Here is a 24,186-nt window from a genome sequence, read left to right as displayed (position 1 = left end):
TATATATATATACACACACTACGGGTGTAATGATATGCGTATTCGTATTGAACCTTTCGGTACGAGACTTTCGGTTTGGTATACATTACAAACCGAACGATTCAGACTAATATCATGCTGGCTTCCCACGCCCACATCCAAACACTACTCCAGTCAGAGTAGTAAATCCTTCGTGGCATAGATTCAACAAGGTACTGGAAATATTCCTCAGAGATTTTGTTCCATATTGACATGATAGCATCACGCAGTTGCTGCAGATTTGTCGGCTGCACACCCATGATGCTCTATTGGATTGAGCTGTGGTGACTGTCGAGGCCATTTGAGTACAGTGAACTCACTGTCATGTTTAAGAAATCAGTCTGAAATGATTCATGCTTTATGACATGGTGTGTTATCCTGCTGGAAGTAGCCATCAGAAGATCACTGTGGTCATAAAGGGATGGAAATGGTCAGCAACAATACTTAGGTAGGCTGTGGCCTTGACACGATGCTCAATTGGTACTAATGGGCCAAAATGTGCCAAGAAAATATCCCCCACAGCATTACACCACCACCAGCCTGAACCATTGATACAATGCAGGATGGATCCATGCTTTCATGTTGTTGACGCCAAATTCTGACACTACCATCTGAATGTCACAGCAGAAATTGAGACTCATCAGACCAGGCAACGTTTCTCCAATCTTCTATTGTCCAGTTTTGATGAGCCTGTGTGAATTGTAGCCTCAGTTTCCTGTTCTTAGCTGACAGGAGTGGCACCCGGTGTGGTCTTCTGCTGCTGTAGCTCATCTGCCCAAGGTTGGACGTGTTGTGCGTTCAGAGATGCTGTTCTGCAGACCTCGGCTGTAACGAGTGGTTATTTGAGTTACTGTTGCCTTTCTATCAGCTCAAACCAGTCTGGCCATTCTCCTCTGACATCTGGCATCAACAAGGATTTATGCCCACAGAACTGCTGCTCACTGGATATTTTCCCTCTGTCAGATCATTATCTGTAAACCCTAGAGATGGTTGTGCGTGAACATCCTAGTAGATCAGCAGTTTCTGAAATACTCAGATCAGCCCGTCTGGCACTAACAATTACGCCACGTTCAAAGTCCCTTAAATCTGCTCTCTTCGCCATTCTGATGCTTGGATTGAACTGCAGCAGATCATCTTGACCACGTCTACATGCCCAAGTGCATTGAGTTGCTGCCAAATGATTTGCTGATTAGAAATTGGATTTATTGAGCAGTTGGACAGGTGTACCTAATAAAGTGGCCGGTGAGTGAATATATTGCTTTTAATTAATAGATGAAGATGAGGAAAGAAAAGTGATGGCTTCTTACATTCAGCAGGGTTGTTGCTACCACTTGCTACACTCAAAGCTCTCTGTCTCATAGACTCCCGAAAAGCCTTCGAAAAGTTCTGTGAATTACATCTACTTCTGCGTTCGTCATCTGTGTCTGCCTGTAAAGAGAAGAAAAACAGCACACATATTATTAAATGTTACAATACAGTTTAACTACTAGTGTTTTCAAGGCAGCATTCTGTTGATATTCTTCAATTATTGTATACAAATGTAAAATTTAGCGATTAATTCAGACTATTTTTTTTCAGTTGACAACAGATGTTGCTTATTGATTACTCTGAAGAAACTAATTTAATTATTGCTTAGTTTAAAGGGCACCTATGAAGAAAATCATCTTTTGTAAGCTGTTTGGACAGAACTGTGTGTATGAATAGTGCGTCTACAGACATATTGTGGTGATAGAAACACAACAAGTATCTATTTTAGATTTCCTGACGTTAAAATAGGACCCAAATCCCAGTGATTTTGAGGCCGACCACAATGTGACGTAGGATTGCGGTTTTCCCCGCCCACCAAATTGATTGACAGGTGCCATGTTTCTAGAATAATTTGTATACACATGTCCACACAACATTTTTCTACAAATAAACTGGGATTAAAACATGTTGCAATTTTTTTTAAAAGCTTTAAGTAAAAGTACTTGGTATTTTTGACTAATGACTAGGCCCACACGGAATCTGCACTCGCAGAATTCTGCAGATTTTTAGCCCATCATTAATTCTGTTTATGTACTTGAGTAAATGTGTGTAAATCTATATTTATTCCGTTTTTAAATTAATTTCAGTAATATTATTGACTAATATGAAAATGTTCATCTGATTTATGTACAATGCAGTTTGTAAAGTTATATTTTCTGTCTTTTAGTATATATATTATGTGAGAGACTTGCTTTGTTTACCAAATAAAGTGGATTTAATTGGATTTGCATTGTAAACATTAAATAAAAGTTAAAAACATTATTTTTTATTTCACATATTAAGATTTTAGTTATGAGACTCCCAAAATAATTCCGCAGAAATCCGCAGATTTTCACCAAAATTCTCCGCAGAAATAGTAAAAAACGTCCGCAGATTCCGTCTGGCCCTACTAATGAGTAGGCCCACACAGAATCTGCACGCGCAGAATTCCACCGATTTACGCACATTTTTAGCCCATCATTGATTGTTTATTTTACTTGTGTAAATGTGTGTAAATCTATATTTATTCAGTTTTTTTAATTAATTTCAGTAATATTATTGACTAATGTGAAAATATTTATATGATTTATTTACAATACAGTTTGTACAGTAATATTTTCTGTCTTTTAGTAGAGATATTATATGAGAGACTTGCTTTGTTTACCAAATAAAGTGGATCTAATTGGATTTGCATTGTACACCTTAAATAAAAGTTAAAAAGATATTATTTTTTATTTCATATATTAAGGGTTTAGTAATGATACTCCCAAAATAATTCCGCAAATTTTTAACACAATTCTGCGCAGAAATAGCAAAAAAAAAGTCCGCAGATTCCATCTGGCCCTACTAATAAGCTGTACTTTAGCTTCATCCAAGTCTGTCTCTATCACTGACGGCTGTTTATCAGCTGTAACGCATGATAAAAAGCAAACACGCACGTGGGAGCGGTGGGCGGGGAGAAGCAGCTCATTTGCATTTAAAGGCACAGGCTATAAAAACAGCTACACTGTAGTCAGACACCAAAATGGGCAGATTCTGGAGCCTATAATAAAGTATCTTGTAAGTATTTTGAGTGGAAGCTTTACAGACACATTCTGGAGACACCAAAAGCTCATCTTACACCTTGTTAAAGGGGTAAAATAGGTGCCCTTTAAAGAAACTAATATGATACCCTCATTTTGCTGACAAACTGAAATGCAGTCTAAGCATTTCAGCTTAATTGCAAACATTGCCATTATTTTTCTAGGCATTTAAACAATCTTGTGTTAATTTTTGCTAAATTTGTCATTTTCATTTTTTTAACATACTAAAAAAAATGTAATAAAAGAAATTGTCATTTTGTAAAAACTTTTTTTGAGCACCAATTTTATAGCTTTAATTTCCGAGAAAACAAAATTTGTCAAATTTGTTTTGCAGGTTGACAAACTATGGTCACACTTATTTTTGATGGTCGGTTTGTTGAATTTAAGTTACGTTGCATCTGCATGCCAACTAATTCTCATTAGTTTATAAGAACACTGTTAGGTTGGGATTAGGGTTTGAGTTAGTGTAAGTAGACATGTACTTGCAAAGTTTCTTATGGTTAGTTAAATGTCCGTTTAGCAGCAGTATCAACAAATACTATGCAGACCGACAGTCTACTAATACTCAAATGGACCATCAAAATAAAGTGATACCCAAACTATTCATACAAAATGAAGTCAAGAGTCTCTGCATATTTTCACAGAAAGAAAGAAAAGTGAAAAACAAGACACACTCAACAAACAAACAAATAAATAAATAAATAATGTTTTTTTACATTTATGAGCAGAAAAACCTCCTGAGATCTGTAATCTCTTTTTAAGAGTGTCCTTTGCCTAATTTTATTTTAATTTGTATCAAAATGCACTCCAGAATTTGCATACTTACACTCAAAATCAGCAAAAAAAAAGAAAAAGAAAAAAAAAGCACAACACACACTGATGTAGAGTAAAAATTCAATAATTATGAATAAAAGTGAACTCAAGAACATCCAGGGATTTCATGATTGTTAAGATAAGGAGTATTTTGCATAATTTTATTACGCAAACTTAATAATCAAAAAACTCATGTCATGTAAAAATGAAAATAATAATAAATAAAACTGCACAAAGAACTTCCCTGCACTTCATGATTGTGTAGATTCTAAATATTTTGCATAATGATATTTTGCAGGCTTAATAAGAAACAAAATGCATTCCAGAATTTCCTTATTTACACTCAAAATCAGCAAAAAAAGGTGATTAACAACAAAGTAAAATACAAAAAAATGTATAAAAATGTACCCAAAAACATCCATCTATTTCATGATTGTGTTGATTATGAATATCTTTACATAATCTTATTATGCAGGGTTATTTAGCAACAACATTAAATCCAGAATATGCATATTAATAAACTCAAATCAGCAAAATTGAAAAACAACACAGGCTCATGTAAAAAAAAATTATGCAAAAATATTCATTATCTAAACAAACATGCAGTGTTCAATTCAACACAATACAGCACAGTTCAAGTGTATATGTATGTATGTATGTATGTATGTATGTATGTATGTATGTATGTATGTATGTATGTATGTATGTATGTATATATATATATATATATATATATATATATATATATATATATATATATATATATATATATATATGTACATATATATATATAATGATGATTAACAGAGTAAGGAAATTTTCACAGTATTTCTGATAATATTTTTTCTTCTGGAGAAAGTCTTGTTTGTTTTATTTCGGCTATAATAAAAGCAGTTGTTAATTTTTTAAGATCCATTTTAAGGTCCAAATTATTAGCCCCTTTAAGCTATTTTTTCCGATAGTTTACAGAACAAACCATCGTTATACAATAACTTGCCTAATTACCCTAACCTGCCTAGTTAACCTAATTAACCTAGTTAAGCCTTTAAATGTCACTTTAAGCTGAATAGAAGTGTCTTGAAAAATATCTATTTAAATATTATTTACTGTCATCATGGCAAAGATAAAATAAATCTGTCATTAGAAATGAGTTATTAAAACTATTATGTTTAGAAATGAGTCTTCCCTCTGTTAAACAGAAATTGGGGGAAAAAATAAACAGGGGGGCTAATAACTCTGAATTCAACAGTATATATATATAACATCCATGCACTTCAGCACTTGAACTGTGCTGAATTGTGTTGAAATGAACACCGCATGCTTGTTTAGATAATAAATATTTTTGCATGATTTTATTATGCAGGCTTAATTTTCACCAAAATGCATTCCAGAATATGCACTGTTACACTTAAAATTAGCCAAAAAAGTGAAACACAACACAAACTCAAGTAAATACAAAACACAAAAATAAATAAACAAAGACGTACACAAGAACACCCATGTTCTGCATTTCAAGATTGTTTAGAGGATGAATATTTTTGCATGATTTAACTATGCGTGCATAATTTGGTAATAAAAAAGTAAAAAAAACAACAACAATAAATCAGACTTATGGAAAGTAGAAATGCAAACAATATATATTTTTTTTAATTGTACACGAACAACATCATGAACTTCAGATTGTTTAGATAATTCATATTTTTGCATTTTTTTTATGCAGGCTTAATTAGCAACAAAATGCATTCCAGAATTTGCATAATTCAGACCGCCTAGTTTTTCTTGATTTCTTTTGGTGATTTTTGCAAAAAAAAGGACTGATTTTATGGTGGTAATTCCCAGAAATTTGCAGAAAATTTTGCAATTAAAAAATATATATATATAAATTATGTATAAATACCACATACCATTATATAGCCTACTATGTTAGATGTGCAATCCTCATGACACAAATCATAAAAATAAAGCCTTGCATTATTTTGCATTGGATTCAGCGATCGCAAAATCAAGAAAAACTACGGGGTCTGATAATAGCACTGAAAATAAAAAAAACAAAGAGTAAAACACAAACTCATGTTAAAAAAAGATCATTCTGAATAAAAATAAACATAACATAAGCATCAAAAGGAAACAGTGTCTCATGCCATGCGAGATCAGACGTGTCCTTACACAAGTGTCGTCAAACATGGCTCTTTTTCGGGACACTTCTGGCGTATTCAGGGCTCCAACAGGGGAGTTGGGTGCAGATGCTCCACCCGTCACCATAACCATGCCATTGCTGTCGTCAATATATCGTGCTTTCCCGTTAGACGGCAGTAGTATTCGCGGAGTCAGACTGCTTTTACTAACACTGCTGAAAAGACGCTCGGGTCGAGTGGAAAGAAACACGGAGTCTCTCCGGCTGCCCGTCTCCTCAAACATGCTCTGCTCGTCGTCGGCGTAGTTGTTTTCTGAATGGATTCGGCCACGGAAACTGAAGACACTAGCTTTGCTGTCCCGACGAGGGGTGAGGAGGGAACCCTGAAAACTCAAGGGGGACTGAAGAGAAAAAACAAGCCTTACAGACACAGCAACAAACAAAGCAAGGCATTTGAGAATACAGCAAAGACTTGAAGTGAAATAACCTCTCGCTAACAGATAATATACAACTCCACTTTTAAAAATGTAATTAAATAAAATTTTATAAAATAAAAGTAAAAAGCCACATAAAATAAAGTAAAATAAAATAAAGCAAAATAAAATAAAATAAAATAAAATTAAGTAAAATAAAATAAAAGCAAAATTAAATTAAATTAAAATAAAAAGAGCAAAACAAAATAAAATAAAATAAAAGCAAAATAAAATAAAATTAAAATAAAAAGAGCAAAACAAAATAAAATAAAATAAAGTAAAATAAAATAAAAGCAAAATAAAATTAAATTAAAATAAAAAGAGCAAAACAAAATAAAATAAAATAAAATAAAATAAAAGCAAAATAAAATAAAATTAAATACAAGCAAAATAAAATTAAATTAAATGAAGTAAAATAAAATAAAAGCAAAATAAAATTAAATTAAACAAAAGCAAAATAAAATAAAGCAAAATAAAATTAAATTAAATTAAGTAAAATAAAATAAAAGCAAAATAAAATAAAATTAAATAAAAGCAAAATTAAATTAAATTAAATAAAAGCAAAATAAAATAAAGCAAAATAAAATTAAATTAAAAGTAGTAAAATAAAATAAAAGCAAAATAAAATAAAATAAAGTAAACTAAAAGCAAAATAAAATAAAGTAAAATTAAAATAAAAAGAGCAAAACAAAATAAAATAAAGTAAAATAAAATAAAATTAAATTAAATTAAGTAAAATAAAATAAAGGCAAAATTAAATTAAATAAAGTAAACTAAAAGCAAAATAAAACAAAGCAAAATAAAATAAAATAAAGTAAACTAAAATAAAGCAAACTAAAACAAAATAAAGAAAAATAAAAAAGTCAAATTTAATTTAATAGAGCAAAACAAAATAAAACAAAATAAAAGCAAAATAAAATAAAAGCAAAATAAAATAAAATAAAGTAAAATTAAAATAAAAAGAGCAAAACAAAATGAAATAAAATAAAGTAAAATAAAATAAAATTAAACTAAATGAAGTAAAATAAAATAAAGGCAAAATAAAATTAAATAAAGTAAACTAAAAGCAAAATAAAATAAAGCAAAATAAAGTAAAATAAAGCAAAATTAAACTAAATTAAATGAAGTAAAATAAAATAAAAGCAAAATAAAATAAAGTAAACTAAAAGCAAAAAAAAATAAAGCAAAATAAAGTAAAATAAAGCAAAATTAAACTAAATTAAATGAAGTAAAATAAAATAAAACAAAATAAAATAAAGTAAAATAAAGCAAAATAAAATAAAATTAAATTAAATTAAATCAAGTAAAATAAAATAAAGCCAAAATAAAATTAAATAAAGTAAACTAAAAGCAAAATAAAATAAAGCAAAATAAAATAAAATAAAGCAAAATAAAATTTAATTAAATTAAATGAAGAAAAATAAAATAAAGGCAAAATAAAATTGAATAAAGTAAACTAAAAGCAAAATAAAGTAAAATAAAATAAATTTAAATTAAATTAAATTAAGTAAAATAAAATAGAGTAAACTAAAAGCAAAATAAAGCAAAATAAAATGAAATAAAGCAAATTAAAAGTAAAATAAAATAAAAATAAAGTAAAATAAAATAAAAGCAAAATAAAATTAAGTAAAATAAAATTAAGTAAAATAAAATAAAGCAAAACAAAATTAAATTAAATTAAATGAAGCAAAATAAAATAAAGCAAAATAAAATAAAGCAAAATAAAATAAAGCAAAATAAAATAAAAATAAAGTAAAATAAAATAAAAAGCAAAATAAAATCAAGTAAAATAAAGTTAAATAATATAAAAGGCAAAATAAAATAAAGTAAAATATAATAAAATAAAGCAAAATAAAATTAAGTAAAATAAAATAAAGGCAAAATAAAATAAACGTTAAATAAAGTAAAATAAAATAAAATATTGCAATGCACACAACATTATGGGTGACATTTCAGAGTTCAAAAGAGGGTTGTTGGTGCGTGTCTCGATGGCGCATCTGTGATCATGACTGCAAGTCTTTGCAATGACAGCCACTCTATCCAGAGTAATGTCAGCAAACCACCAAGAAAAAGAACCACATCCAACAGGAGGAACTGCGGACGTAAGTAAAAGCTGTCTAAAAGGGATGTCTGGGTGCTAACCCGAATAGTATCCAAAATAAACCAAAACATAAAACCACAGCTGCCCAACTCACTGCAGAAATGTGCACCTCAACTCTCCTGTTTCCACATAATTGTCCACAGAACTCTCCTGTTTCCACAGAACCACTGTTTGTTGGGAGCCTCACAGGGTCAATTTACATGGCCAGGCTGCTATGGCCAAACGTTTGGTCACTCGTGCCAATGCCAAATGTCGGTTTCAATGGTGCCAGCAGCAAAAATGTTGGGCTGTGGACCATGTGAAACATGTATTCTTCTCTGATGACCTTCACTGGCTTCCCCACATCTGGGAGAGTTACGGTGTGGAGAAGCCCCAAAGAAGCATACCACCCAGACTGCTGCATGCCAGAGTGAAGCATGGGGATGGATCAGTGATGGTTTGGGCTGCAATATCATGCCATTCCCAAGACCCAACACTTCTGCTAGATGATTACATCACTGCCAAGGACTACCGAACCATTCTGGAGGACCATGAATGGTTCCTAGTGGTTCAAACTGCGTATCCTGATGGCAGTGGCGTGTATCAGGATGATAATGCACCAATACACATGGCAAGACTGGTGACAGAGTGGTTTGATGAACATAAAAGTGAAGTTGAACATCTCCCACGGCCTGCACAGTCACCAGTTCTAAACATTATTAAGCCATTTTGGGGTGTTTTGGAGGAGCGAGTCAAGAAAGGTTTTCTTCCACCAGCATCACGTAGTGACCTGGTGGAAGAAAAAATCCCTGCTCAAAATCCCTTTGGCCACAGTGTAGGACTTCTATCTGTCACTACAAGTGACAAGCGATTTACCACACAATTTCTTTAAGCCAAAGAGATAGAGATATTTTGCTAGTGACAATATAAGAGCACATAAGTCAGTCTCATGTCAAATCTAAACATGAAAATGAAAATTGTAGCAAAAATCACAAATTAGACAAGTAATGGGAGGCCAAATGTATCAGAAATGAAGAAATGAAGATGATTAAGATGTTGACAAAGCAAAATTAATCCATGAATTTGTTACTAATTAAAGAATTAGAATGAAGACAGAAACATCAAATAACATTTAATATTTACCATCCATCCACCTACTCATCCATCCATCCACATACCAATCCATTCACATATACATCCATCCATACATATACCCACCCACCCATCCATCCCTCCATCCATCCATATAACCACCCACCCATCCATCAACATACCTACCTACCCAACCATCCATCCTTCCAACCATCCACATACCCATCCATTCACATACCCACCCACCCACTCATCCACTCATCCATCCATCCATCCATTCATCCAAATACCCACCCATCCATCCCATATCCATCCATATACCCACCCATCCATCCACATACCCATGCATTCATCCACCCATGCATCCATCCATCCACATACTGACTCACCCACCCATCCATATCTCTATTTACCAATCGATCCATCCACATACCTTCCCACCCATCCATCCACATACCCATCCATCCTTCCATACTTACATCCACCCAACCATCCACATATCCATCCATCGATCGATCCATCCATCCATTCACACTCACCAACCCATCCATCCATCCAACCACATACCAATCCATCCATCCATACCTACATCCACCCAACCATCCACATATCCAATTATTAATCTATCCATCCACCAACCCACCCACTCATCCATCCACATACCCACTCACCCACCCAGCCAGCCCCCATCCATCAATCTATACCCATCCATCCATCCATCCATCCATCCATCCATCCATCCACATAGCCACCCACCCACCCATCCATCCACATACCCATGCATCCATCTTTCCATCTACATACCCACTCACCCAACACTCCACTCATCCATATCCCTATCCATCCATTCATCTATTTACCCATCCATCCATCCATCCGTACCTACATCCACCCAACCATCCACATATCCAACCATTAATCCATCCATCCACATACCCACCCACTCACCCATCCATCTATTCACTCACCCACCCAACCATCCACCCATCCATAAACCCATCCATCCATCCATCTATATACCTATCCATCCATCCATCCATCCATCCACATACCCACCCACCCATCCATCCATCCACACACCGACCCATCCATCCATCCACATACTCATGCATCCATCCACATACTCATCCATCCATCCACAAACCCATCCATCCATCTTAAACATTAATTATAGCTAGGACTTTGCAGTTGTTATTCTGACTTATCAAAAGTTAAACAATAAGTTAATTTCATTATCATATTATAAGCATCTAATTAAAAAACAAAACAAACAAACAAACAGATTTTCCTGACCTGACGTGGAGACGTGTATGATCTGTCCCGTGAACGCCGGATCTTTCCATCCAATGCAAAAGGGAAGTTGGGCTTTCTATCATTTCCCTCTTTTATGGAATCCTCCTCTTTCTCGCTTCCCCCCTGGCGCTGTCTCTTTTTCTTGCGGTTGCGTCGTTCTTTGGCACTTTTGGAGCTGAGCTTGGAGGCTTCCGAGGAACTGTCCGTCTTTTCTCCACTGAGACCCTCACACTTGGACTCTTCGGCTGCAGCCTGTAAACCAATCAAATTGCAGAATGTCAGAAAATTGTTGAAAAAGTTTAAAGAAATAGTGATTCATTGCAATTCACAATGAAAATCAACAAAAAGAATAATCTCCATTAATGTACAAAGGAAATCAAAACTAAGCATATTGATTTTGTTAGCTCACATTGCTAGTTTTGTGGTGAACAATTCATCTGTGCATGTTATTAAAAAAATATTGTTTTTTTAATATTGCTTGCCCCGTAATCTAAAATTGAAATCTGAAAATGCACTTCCTGTTTGTTTTCAGTTAAATTCTCAGATTAAATCTATCTGAGGTATTGAGTGTAGCTTACATACTTAACCACACCCCTCCAGCTGTCAGCTTTGACAAAATACAGAAATGATGAGTCTTTCGATTCAATTAAATTCAATTGAAAGCAATTGAATCAAAGCAGCTTCACATAAAAGGTCATAGTAAATAGGAACAGTGTAGTTCAGTTTGTAGTGTTTAAGTTCAGTTCAGTTGAGCTCAGTTCAGTGTGGTTTAATAATCACTACTGAGAGTCCAAATACTGAAGAGCAAATCCAACGACGCGCAGCTCTACAGATCCCGAACCATTCAAGCCAGTGGCGACAGCGGAGAGGGAAAAAAAACTTCACTAAAGGCGGAAGTGAAGAAAAAAAACCTTGAGAGAAACCAGGCTCAGTTTGTGCACGACCATTTTAATTTCTCCGCTGGCCAAACGTCTTGTGCAGAGCTGCAGTCTCAGCGGCGGAGGCTGGAAGCTGGCCTCAGCGAAGACTCGTCTGTCTCTGGAGCGTCACAGGAATCAGTCTCATGTTCTCCACTCTTCCATGACCATCACAATAGCTGCTCAGGATTCGGCCTGGTCCAGGATATAAAAAACCTTGGGATCATCTCATCGTTGGTCTTGGATCGAATCAGTGACTCTGCATAGTCTGAGGGCCTCTGGAAGAGTATCCCCAGGAAGAGTATCCTTTCAGGTGGTAAAAATTCTCAAAATCCTTTCAAGATCTTTCTGAATGAAATGCCCACTTTATTACATCCAATCAGCTCGCAGTAGAAAAAAACAAGCCATGCTGACTGTTCCTAATTGAATATTCCATTTCTCTAGGAATTGCATCACACAAAATAAAAAATAAATTCAAAAAGTCGCAACTTCTGGTTTATGCTGACTTTAAAGTTAGCATGAAATCAAAATGTACTCTTCTTATTGTATTCTTATATACAAGTAGTGTAAACAATGTATCAGTGAACTTCATTATTTTGTAAATAATGCCCTTATAAACTTTACTCAAATACCATGAACTTCCCTCTCCCTCGACAATATTTTCTTCTGGTTACATGGAATTGCTTTAGATTGCTAGCTCAAATATATCAAGCGTAAAAATTTATCTGTGATGAAAAACATCCTCTGAATAAAGTAGAGCAAGTGACATGGTGCTCTGCATTTGGCGTAAACCCAGCATTACTGTGCGTTCACACCGAAGCTGCCGAAAGCATCAAAGTTCGCTCTGGCCGCCCTGGCGACATTGCTGTCTGCCTTCACAGGTCCTGCAAAAAACATGCTTTCTAGAGTCAAAACGCACAATTTTTATCAAATTTATTTAACAATAAAACATCAAGCTGTGGCATGTGGTGTGTCTTTGCTCTACTTATCCAATATGTGTCCATATGTCTGAAATATTCTGAAGTCGTTATAGTTAGTATGAGATTCCCGCTTATTTTTTAAAGAAAAAAATATATTTAACAGTGAACATCAGTAACTCACCAGTAACTTTTTTTATTTTATGTTCCTGTAAGTAAACATCGTAAATAGTTGGAAATCCGGTGACCGCAGTGTTCAAACCCTTAGAAACAACTGTGGTTGCAACCAAAGTTCACAGCATTGTGTTCTATGGAATCCTCTCAAGTACCTTCATAGCCTGAGGCATCAAGACATTTGTGCTGCCCATTACATTACAGACCACAGGAGAGGGCTAATTCTTCAGCGCTCCTTCTATTACTTCAGCCTCCACATCAAAGTTCCTAAAAGCAAAGAAGGTCAAGGTGCTCCAGGATTGGCCAGCCCAGTCACCAGACATAAACATTGAGTAAGATAAAGGAGGAGGCACTGAAGATGAATCCAAAGAATCTTGATGAACTCTGGGAGTCCTGCAAGAACGCTTTCTTTGCCATTCCAGATGACTTTATTAATCAGTGATTTGAGTTTGCAGAGATGTATGGATGCAGTCCTCCAAGCTCATGATGGAGTCAGACACAATATTCATTCTGTTTCCACTGCAGCATGACTTTATATTCTATACTGGACATTATTTCTGTGACAAGACTTTTGTCCTAGAAAAGTCAGACCTTACTGTCCTAATTAAATAATTAATAATCAAGGCATGATCATATTTTATTTTGTTAAAATAAGCGTAATCTAGAGGCCTTTGTCTCTCATATAAGCCACTTCTGATACCAAATGATCAACAAGAAGTCAAGTTATTATTTGCTGTTCCTAAAACTTAGAATCTGCATGATTTGTGTGGATTTTATGCTGTTACTCTGATTGACCCAATAGAGAACTGCTGAATTTTCTAAACGTTTTGAAACTAAGCCCTGTTTACTGAAATCATGTGACCTTGGCAGTTTGATACTAACTTCAAACCACTGATTCAAAAGAAAACGTTTCAAAGCTTCTCAAAGCAGTGTTTCGAAAGTAGCCATGACTGTAACCCATGTTAGTGGCCCTTGCTTGGTTTTTCTTTACTAAAATATCCTGTGTTGAGATGCTCATCTCTGGCTGCTTCATTATCTGCCTGCCAATCTGTCACAAAACTATTAAGTAACTAATTAAAGCAAGGTGAAGATTAGAAAACCAAATCAAAGTTGGCATATTTGAGGAAGGTTTCAGGCGTTTATATTTATGCATTAGTTACATTTATTATCACAGGTATTGTTAAAAATACAGTTCACCCAAAAGTTAAAATTCAGTCATCATTTACTTACACTTCTTCCAAACCTGTTTGACTTTCTTTCTTCTGTTCTGGAAACCTGTAACCATTGACTTCCATAGTATTTGTTTTTCCTACTATGAAAGTCAATGGTTACCGGTTTTCAGCTTTCTTTAATATATCTTCTTTTGTATTTAACAGAATAAAGAAACTCAAAGGTTTGGAACCACCTGAGGGAGAGTAAATAGTGAGTAAATATTCATATTTGGGTGAACTATCCCTTTAATAAAAAGGTTTCTAAATTTCTCATGCAGACCCTTTGAGTGAAATACTGAACAGACCTCAGCTTCCTGCTCCTGTCTCATGATCTGCTCAAGCATGGCGTTGAACTCTTCCTCTTTCTTCAAAGCCTCATCGATAGTGGCTTGATTCTGTTCGTCGTATGCCATGGCGACGACAGCCAGGATGAGGTTGACCAGGTAGAATGATCCCAAGAAAATGACCAGGACAAAAAAAATCATATAGGTTTTTCCAGCAGCCCGAAGAGTCTGTAAGAAAAGTTCACAATTAATGTAGAAAGTAGCAAATCATGTGACTTCAAACTAATATTCTCATCTTTTTTTTCCATTCAATTCATCTGTGTTTCTATAGCACTTTTAGAATGTAGATTGTGTGAAAACAGCAACAGCATCTGCATGAATACAAATAAGTATCATTTTTAAATGTTTAATAACTTTTGATCAGCTGATCTGGGGCCTTGTGTTGAATTCATACTAAAACATTCAGATGTATGAAACACTGCATACGCTAAATCCCACGCATATTCTCTATGTACATCCGAATTAACGTGAAACGGAGCGCATGTGCACGAGTGCAAAACCCCTCCCTGCCTCCTCCTCTGTATAAATATGATAATGACTCCACTTTGGCAAAACCAAACGAAAAAGCAATGGCAAAAGCAAGCAAGAAGAGAAACTTCACAGAATGTGAACTGGAGGTGCTCCTATCGGAGGTAGACTGGAGAAAAACTGTGTTATTTGCAAGTTTGTCCTACGAAATTAATAATAAAAAAAAAAATAGAGTGGGAGAGTTTAGCTGACGCGGTTAACGCAGTGGGGTCTGAACATCGCACTGTGAGTGAATTAAAAAAGAAATGGTCCCATGTAAAGGTGCAGGTTAAAAGGAGAACAGCGGCGCACTGTCAAAGTGTGGACCGATGAGGCAGGGGAACAGGGGATGCTTAACTAACACCCTTTGAGGAGAGAGTTGCCTCATTTGTGTTCGACACTTTACTGTCAGGAGTAGTATCCGTGTCTGTGGGAGACACAGATGTATTAGAGGAACACTTTGTTAGGGCGGTATAGCAGCACCCCTCCCTCTTATCAAGGCAGCGCCACCGGCTGCCCAATCGTCCGCTCTACAACTGACTGAGTGCGAGAATGGGCCTCATTATATCTGCGCTCTTAGTCAGTTTGTGGGTTGTTGAGGGGGGTTAACAGCCACGTCTTTAATGGATAACCAGGTCTCCTGATATGCAGTTCAATAATTATGCTCAATAAAATAAAATACAATAACTGGAATATTATCTTTAAATACATCACTCACTAAGAAGCCACCCATCGCGCACCCTGCCACCTTGGAGCATCATCCCAACCATGCTGTTTGTGAGGATGAATTAATCATGGGTTGACCAAGGCCACCCTGCCACAATATGTGTTAAGCGCATTTGAGCATCACATTATTTGCACATTTATTGAATAGAAATGTTTCCGATTCACGTATTCAAATTCATCTCCAGATGGCACCTTTATGGTAATGTGCGGGCTCTGATTACATTGGGAAAACCGGCGATCGCTGCAAATTGCGCTTTAATGTTTGACTGGTCAACTGCATGGTATGGAAACCTTATATACCTGCTAGACATGCGGATGATCCTGTCCCATACAGCTGCCATTGCACGGCTCAAAGACAACTGGCTTAACCCAGAGCGGTCTGCCAATTCCCTTTGGAAAGAACCAGTTGCCAGGATACTTTGTTGGTGCGATACTTTGTAGTGTGTAATTTAACATTTGTCTCTAGGAGTCGCCAATGGAATTAAAACAAACACACAAGAAATCCTCGTACGCCAGACATGAAGTTGGCATGGACCAACGCACACTCACGTTAATTTCATCGTTAGTAAATCCAAACAGGAGCGTGAAAACTGGTGTATGCAAAGATTTTGTGCGTACGCAGCGTTGATACATGAGGCCCCTGATCTGTACCACTCTCAGCTTTCCAGCAAAGTAACCTTGCCCATTTGGAACTTCAGAGGCTCCATCAACCATTCTGATTTGTCAAAAGGAATTGAACCTTTTCTAAGCCACACCCGAAAACCGTCACATACCAATTGTGGCTTAGCAACCGTAGCTACGTGCAGGAGGCCTGTCAAGCTTCCGAGCGAGGGAAACAAGCCAAAGCGTTGTGCATATGGATTGTGCAAATCTGACACCTGGTGTCCTAAAAGTTTGGACAGGGTGGTGGAATTATTTCCCCTTCCAAAACCTAAAACCCAAGGAGAGAAATGCCAGCGTGGATCAAGCTCCGTGAGAGGCGCTAAAGGAGCGGAGATAAGTTGGTTTTGTTTTGATACTACGGACATATTCAGTGATAGACGGCAAAAACTCACACACCTTTTACCCTAAAAAGATCTAAACTGTGTTTCCTACAAAAATACAAAGCAGGTTATGTTTCCCAGCTGTTTTTTTTTCTTTTTTCGGCTCGATATTATAAGCAACGCTCTGTTTAAGCCCTCGGCATAGTAGTCATACTAATAGCAATCATATTTCCATCGGTTTCAAGCGATGAATATTTGAAACTACATATCAACCAAACAAAACCAAGATGTGATCACAATCTGAGCACTTACGGTCAATATACTTCACCCGCAGCTGTTTTTCAGTGATTTATATCCCTCATGTCCATGTCAGTTACAATTCACTGATGTTTTCGTCCGTTGTTTAGAAATTTAGTCGTTATAGCGGGTTAGAGTCTGCTTTTATATTTGGTGTCTGGGAAATCTATTCGTCCACTTCTGCTATTTATAATTTGATTTGCATTTCGATTTATTTTTCCATTTACCTGCAAATTAGAATAGAAACTGCATAAAGAGCACACAAACATACTGACAATTACAGGTACTGTACATTGTTATGGGTCAATGATGCTAATATTTGGCACAAATCCATCAATTTCCCCTTTGTGGCTGCTCTTTCTATGAATGAATTATGTACAAGCACTGTCCATACGCATTTCCTCGTCGGTTAGTGACGCTATATTTATCACAACAATAGTCTATCAGGCTTATTGGCTAAAAAATAGAATTCACAGTTTAATTAGTTATAATTAGATTATTTTTTACATTTCACCTCTCCTGCTGTGCATGAACTAAGCTGTTGAATGGTCAGTGTATGAGGCGGCTAGGCTAACCTAGCTTCAATTTTGAATTAGTTATTTTCTAATCAGTTGCCTATCATGTCATAAATATACCCGTTATGCATACTGCAGTCCTTTTTTGTCTGGCTCTCTCAGATATCTCACCTGTTCACCAAAAATGACTAATTATAGCCCTGGCAATGTCTGACGCATGCATATTGTAATAGACGTGCCAGGCACGAAAGCTTGACAGGCGTAGCAACAGTAACTAAGGAGGGTGGGGCTTAGCGAAGGGTCAATTGATGTGGTTTGTGTGTCTGGACAAATCAAACATGGTTGTTGATGCATTGTTCCTCTTCCAAAGCCTAGATTTGTTTCAACTGTTCTCTACTCAACCAATCAACATAGGCTTTTGTTTGGCGAACCACCGATCAACAGGTTTTTGAGTAGGGATGCACCGATACCAATACCAGTATCAGGTCGATACTTGGTTAAAATACTTGTATCGGACATGAAAGGCCGATACCAGGCACCACTCAACAGTAATTCACTACATGGACGTGATTTGTTGCCCTACCTGACTTTAATGTACCTAATGTAACGTAATTAGCCAAATGTATTATATAAGTATGTACATAAATATGTATAGCTTAGTCCTTATAAACAATCCATTTATAAAATACATTATTAACGAATCTTTAGGCTACTGAAGAATAAACCGAATATGAAATAGGATCCTTGCATAATGATCACAGCTAAACAAGCTAGCACTCATTTTATTTATAAACTATCAATAAAAAAAATTTTAAGTAATGGAACATCATGTAAAAATCTAAAGACTACAGGCTTAATAAAAGCTTCTAGTCAAAGCTGAGCATCTGCGGTCACCGCGTGCGTGCAGTTTATAGCTTCTTAAAGATCAGACAGCCTATACAGATCCCACAATCTCAATAAACACTTCATGTAAATGAATAATATTTCGATAAGTATCGGTAATGGGATATTTATAACGATATGATCTTGCTTTTGGTTATATATCGATACCGGCTTTGAGCTCTCATGCTCGCTTTATCTCTCTCTCTCTCACTAGTGGCAGTTGACACGCGTTGATACACACTACACAGCATAGACTGGCAAGAAAACAAGTGCTGAACTCCACGGCACCAGTTTTATTTGTTGCTGATTTGCGTGTTGTTCCTTTTTTGAAAATGCCTTTTATTTTTAAAATCTCTCAAGTTAATATAGGCTGTCGGGTAACATAATCTCCCTCAGAAATATTGGAGTTCAATAACGTGGTGCGCAGTATGACTCTTGACCCATACCGCCCTGTAAGTTTACACAATGCATAGACTATAGGCCAACAGCTGTGGTGTGTTATGAATTGCGTGTTTTAAATGACAGTGACACATGCTACATTTAGTTTTTATTGTAAAATATACATTATGACCAAGTACACAGTAGAATAATATTTTTTGAATGGCTTGCCTTTTGGCGGCGTTTATAACCATTAAACTTAAATAGGCTAAGCATATTTTTATTAATATTAAAACACATCAATACAAACTAGACACCCTTTTGTTTCCGTATATTTTTTTATCAAACGAAAAATGCAATAATTTGTTCATTTTGTTTTTCATTTTATCAGAATATAATTATTAGACGACACAACTTCTACATAACATTGACTCTGGCTGCGTTTTTACAGATATCTTACAGATAGATTTTTGGCTTAAAGAAATTTATGCCTCTTAATTTCAGTGCTCTATTTTGACAGATTTCGCAAAGGCTTCTGCTATTCTGTCAGCTGGTACCAGACTCCGTTTTGCAACTTGACTTGTGTGGCATCTGTATTGATGACTGGATAATAATAATAATAATAATAATAATAATAATAATAATAATAATAATAATAATAATAAATATCAATAATACTATTATAAATGTTGAAATAACAATAATTATATTACAATTATAATAATAAATATTAATAACTTTACTATACATGTAGCTGAAATCACAATAATTACATTAGAAGTATTACATTTACATTTAGTCATTTAGCAGACGCTTTTATCCAAAGCGACTTACAAATGAGGACAAGGAAGCAATTTACAAAACTATAAGCGCAACAGTGAATAAGTGCTATAGGCAAGTTTCAGGTGTGTAATTAATAACATTATTATAAATGCTTTATTATTTTATATATATATATATATATATATATATATATATATATATATATATATATATATATATATATATATATATATATATTAATAACATTATTATAAATGCAGCCGCAATCACAATAATTATAATTATACAAATACATATTACTAACACCATTATAAATGTATGTTATCAATATAAATGTCATTGTAATAGATTATAGTTTATAGACACATGTATAGAACTTATGCATCATTATTAATAATAATGAACACAGGTATAAATCATTATCAGTACGTGCTTTATAGAAAGTGTTACAAATTTTTCACACAAATTTGTTTTACAAACTCAAAACACACCTGTTGGTAAAGATTCTCCCAGAAGTCTTGAGTCATCAGTCTGAATAACGAAAGGAAAGCCCAGCCGAAAGAATCAAAGCTTGTGTAACCATAATCTGGATTGTTACCTGCTTTTAAACACACATATCCTTCTGGACACTGCCTGAAATCCAAATGTGTGACAGTGAGTGAGTGAGTGTCAAAAGTGCACCATGCAACTCAATAAAACATAAAACGTACAACTGATCTTGCTGAAAGTTGCTGTGAAGGGGTAGTTCACTTAAAATATTTATATACTTACTACTCAAGTGGTTCCAGCCATTTATGAGATTCTTAAACACAAAAGAAGATATTTTGAAGAAAGTTGAAAACCTGCAACCACTGACTTCCATAGTAGGAAAAATATATAATATGAAAGTCAATGGTTACAGGTTTCCAACATTTTTCAAAATATCTTCTTTTGTGTTGAACATCATAAAAGTTTGGAACCACTTGAGGGTGACTAAATAGGGAGTAAATTCTCATTTGTGGGTGAAATATCTCTTTAAAGGGTTAGTTCACCCAAAAAAGAAAAGTATGTTATATCAAGTAACCTTATGTCATTTCAAACCCCTGAGACCTTTGTTCATCATCGGTACACAAATGAAGGTATTTGAGGGATTGGAGCTCTCTGACCCTCCATAGAAAGCAGAAATCCAGAAAAGGAACCGAAAATATCCTCAAAACGGTCCATGTTTTGTCAATGGTGCAACTTTAATCAAGTGAAGCTTCAAAAAGACATTTGTGCGCCAAAAAAAAATGTGAAAACAGTTGTTTGCCAAGTGGTAACTGCCCATAGTAAATGCACACTCTGATGACCTGACGAAAACATTGGCAAACAAAAATGTTCTTACAGATTTTGGTGCTCAAAAGTGTTCTTGGAGCTTCATCACATTGAAGTCACACTCAAAAAAAAAGATGTTTGATGTTTGTTCTAACTACTCATTTAAACTGAGCTGAAACAACACCATTCATACGATTTTTTTGGACAACCTAATGGGATACATGCACACAGACTTTTAATTTCAGTCAGCCAGCCTCAGCACTTCCACTGAACTCTTTCCATTATAAAATTTCCACGTTTAAGGTCTGATTTCTTTAAAGTTTTGCGATCTTCACTGTCTGATAGATATACAATATAAAGCAGATCGGACAAGCACTGCATTAAATTACATTTTCCCCCACCATGTTTTTGAAATACGACAGTTTATTTCCAGTATTTTCAATATAGCGAGTTTGACAGCCCTAGTGGTTACACGGTCTTTCATCTCGTTTTCTGCTTAAATGACTAAATGAATGCTGAAGTCTATTGAACTAAATGTATTGTAATTACATTACAATATCGATGCTGTAAAAGGAACTGTACGCAGGGTGCGAATTACAGGGGATTTGACCCCCCCCCTAATTAGCGCTCCCCCTCCCAAAACAAGATGTATGGGGGGGTCAGCCCTTTAATAATAAGACATAGCTTTCTTCAATATTAGCTTTCTTAAATATTAATAATTAAAAATGTATAATATAAATATACATCTGAACCACCCCACCCACTATAACGGTTCACACTACTGTGATGCATTCAATCACGCCAATCAATGGTAGGAGAAAATCATTCAACAGTCTGAAACTGCCAGTTATAGAGCACCGATGGACATCTTAAGTATTCACAAAACACGTTTCTTGTAAAATAGTTGTTTATATCGGCATGTAGACTAAAAAAAAAGAAAAATTAGACACATAATTTGTATAGTTCGACCAACAGTAACCTCTAAAATATTCACTTAATATCCTTCAAAAATCTGAAAACGTATAAATTTTATAATTAAATTAAAAGTAATTTAAATCCATTCATAAATTAGATTTTCTGAAGCATGCATTACCAAACTACTGAAAAAGTTGACCCCCTCCCAATCGTCAATGTATAATTCACACACTGACCGAATGAAAATGAAAATAGTAACAGCTTTGAGCTTGACCGGAAGTTTATTATTGGCTAAAAAACACTAGCTGTGCATATACCCCATTGTTTTATGTTCAATCCACTTAAATTTGGATTGCCCTTAAAAATCACTTAAAAAAAACTAATGGGCTAACTTAATTCCTTCATGTTGTCCGAACACAAATTTAATTGTGTGGAACTGGGTTATTTTACTTTTTACAGTGCAGTTTTGTTTTTGGTTCCTTTTCTGAACATCTCAAGACCGCTGATTTCTGTGCAGAGAGCTCCTGGATTTCATCTAAAATATCTAAAGATGAACGCTGACAGAAGGTTTCAGAGGTTTGAAATGACATGGGGCTAATTATTACAGTATTTGTATTTTTTGGGGAAATATTCCTTAAACCATTTGAAATCCAATTCCATTTACATGTATAACTTACCCAGCATCAGTAGATTTGCCACAGATCAGTGCATCTTTTTTTCCTGGTAGGAAATAATGATTACCTATGAAAAAAGAGAGAGAATTATCCATGATGAAAAATCATTCATTCATTCATTTTCCTTCAGCTTAGTCCCTTTATTTATCAGGGGTCGCCACAGCGGAATGAACCGCCAACTTATCCAGCATTGTTTAACACAGCGGATGCCTTTCCAGCTTTATGTGTGACTCACATTCACACTGATACGTCGCTGTGGGGCGACGATGCTAACCACTGAGCCACCATGCCACCCGTTTGTTAAACAGTACTTGGGTAATATTTGAAAAGAAATCTCAAAGGAAGGCTAATAATTTTGACTGCAACCATTTTACAAAGAGACTTAACGTGACCATTTTCATTCTTGCTCAATTTCCACCCTATGACCAATTTTAACATCCTTTGCCCCATGTCAATTTTCCACCCTTCGTCCAACCACATGCAGACAAGTCAAATGTCAGCGATGTTGTAGACAGAATATCAGAATCAAATATAGTTTATGTGGAAGGCATCATCCTCGGTAAGCAGCCCGCCAGATGAGCTCACTCTTCATGATAGCGTTCCCCATCCCGCTAAAGTACTTTTCAATGGATATCACATTTCCAGCCCTCATGAGAAAGGTGGAATTCCTCTGCCTCCATCTCTCGAATGCTGGTGCTGATGCAAATGTGCATAATGCTGAACGATGTCTGGCAGAGGCACAGATCACTTACAGTACAACAACACATACAGTTGAAGTCAGAATTATTAGCACCCTGTATATTTTCCCCCAATTTCTGTTTAAAGGAGAGATTTTTTTCAACATATTTCCACACATAACAGTTTTAATAACTCATTTCTAATAACTGATTTATTGTATCTTTGCTATGATGACAGTAAATAATATTTTACTGGTTATTATTCATCGTATTCAGCTTTTAGGCTGCATTAACACTGCAGATCTCGATGGTCAATTCTGATTTTGTGACTGTATCCGATTTTTTTGCTGACCTGCTAACATCATCTTTTAAAAGTGACTCGTATCCGATTGTCTGCATTTACACAGCACATGGCAAAAGCGCAATGACCAAGAAGAAAGCAAAAAAAGAAATAAATAAAAAACGAGCGGGCGCTGACTGACAGCTGATAATTAAAGAGCGCTGTTTTCTCCATTCCTGTATTTAATTTGTTTGCAGGGTTTACATTTTTATAAAATCCTTTTTGAAAAGATGATTTACTATAGTTTAGGACAGAAATGTTCTCATTTTGCCATCTTCCTTTAATCTAGGCCGTTTTAAACCAGTAGGCATCTTATGGCCTGTTTCCACTGAGTGGTACGGTACAGTACGGTAAGGTTTGGTGCGCTTTTATGGCTGTTTTCAATGTCAGAAGCATACTGAACCGAACCGTACTGTACCACTTTTTGGTCACCCTTTTGTAAAGGGTTCCAAGGTTACCAAAAGGCAGAGCTAGACGTGCAGCTGAACGCTATTGGTTTACAGAGATACGTCATTCGCTTGTGCAAAAAGCCAGAATGAAAACAAAGGAACTGCCATGTTTTAAATACACAGCCGAGACATTACATCGTAATACTATATGCATATAATAACGAGCCATGGTCGACATGGTTCACTTTGTCCAGAGAGCTCGCCACGCGTCT

At 35.3% G+C, this 24,186-nt stretch overlaps 1 protein-coding gene across 1 annotated transcript in view; it reads right to left on the bottom strand.

Annotated features, from left to right (window-relative positions):
• scn1laa (sodium channel, voltage-gated, type I-like, alpha) overlaps positions 1-24,186 on the bottom strand; it is an 81,889-nt gene that overhangs the window by 43,811 nt on the left and 13,892 nt on the right. Inside the window, 7 exon segments of the mRNA XM_056466052.1 lie at positions 1,326-1,446; positions 6,087-6,455; positions 10,993-11,244; positions 13,075-13,089; positions 14,517-14,723; positions 20,118-20,259; positions 22,512-22,575. Coding sequence (XP_056322027.1) covers positions 1,326-1,446; positions 6,087-6,455; positions 10,993-11,244; positions 13,075-13,089; positions 14,517-14,723; positions 20,118-20,259; positions 22,512-22,575 — 1,170 coding nt within the window.

This window comes from Danio aesculapii, chromosome 9, assembly GCF_903798145.1.
Source record: "Danio aesculapii chromosome 9, fDanAes4.1, whole genome shotgun sequence".
NCBI lineage: Eukaryota > Metazoa > Chordata > Actinopteri > Cypriniformes > Danionidae > Danio > Danio aesculapii.
Note: the sequence above shows the minus strand (reverse complement) of the source record. Positions and strands in the feature narration are given on the sequence as shown.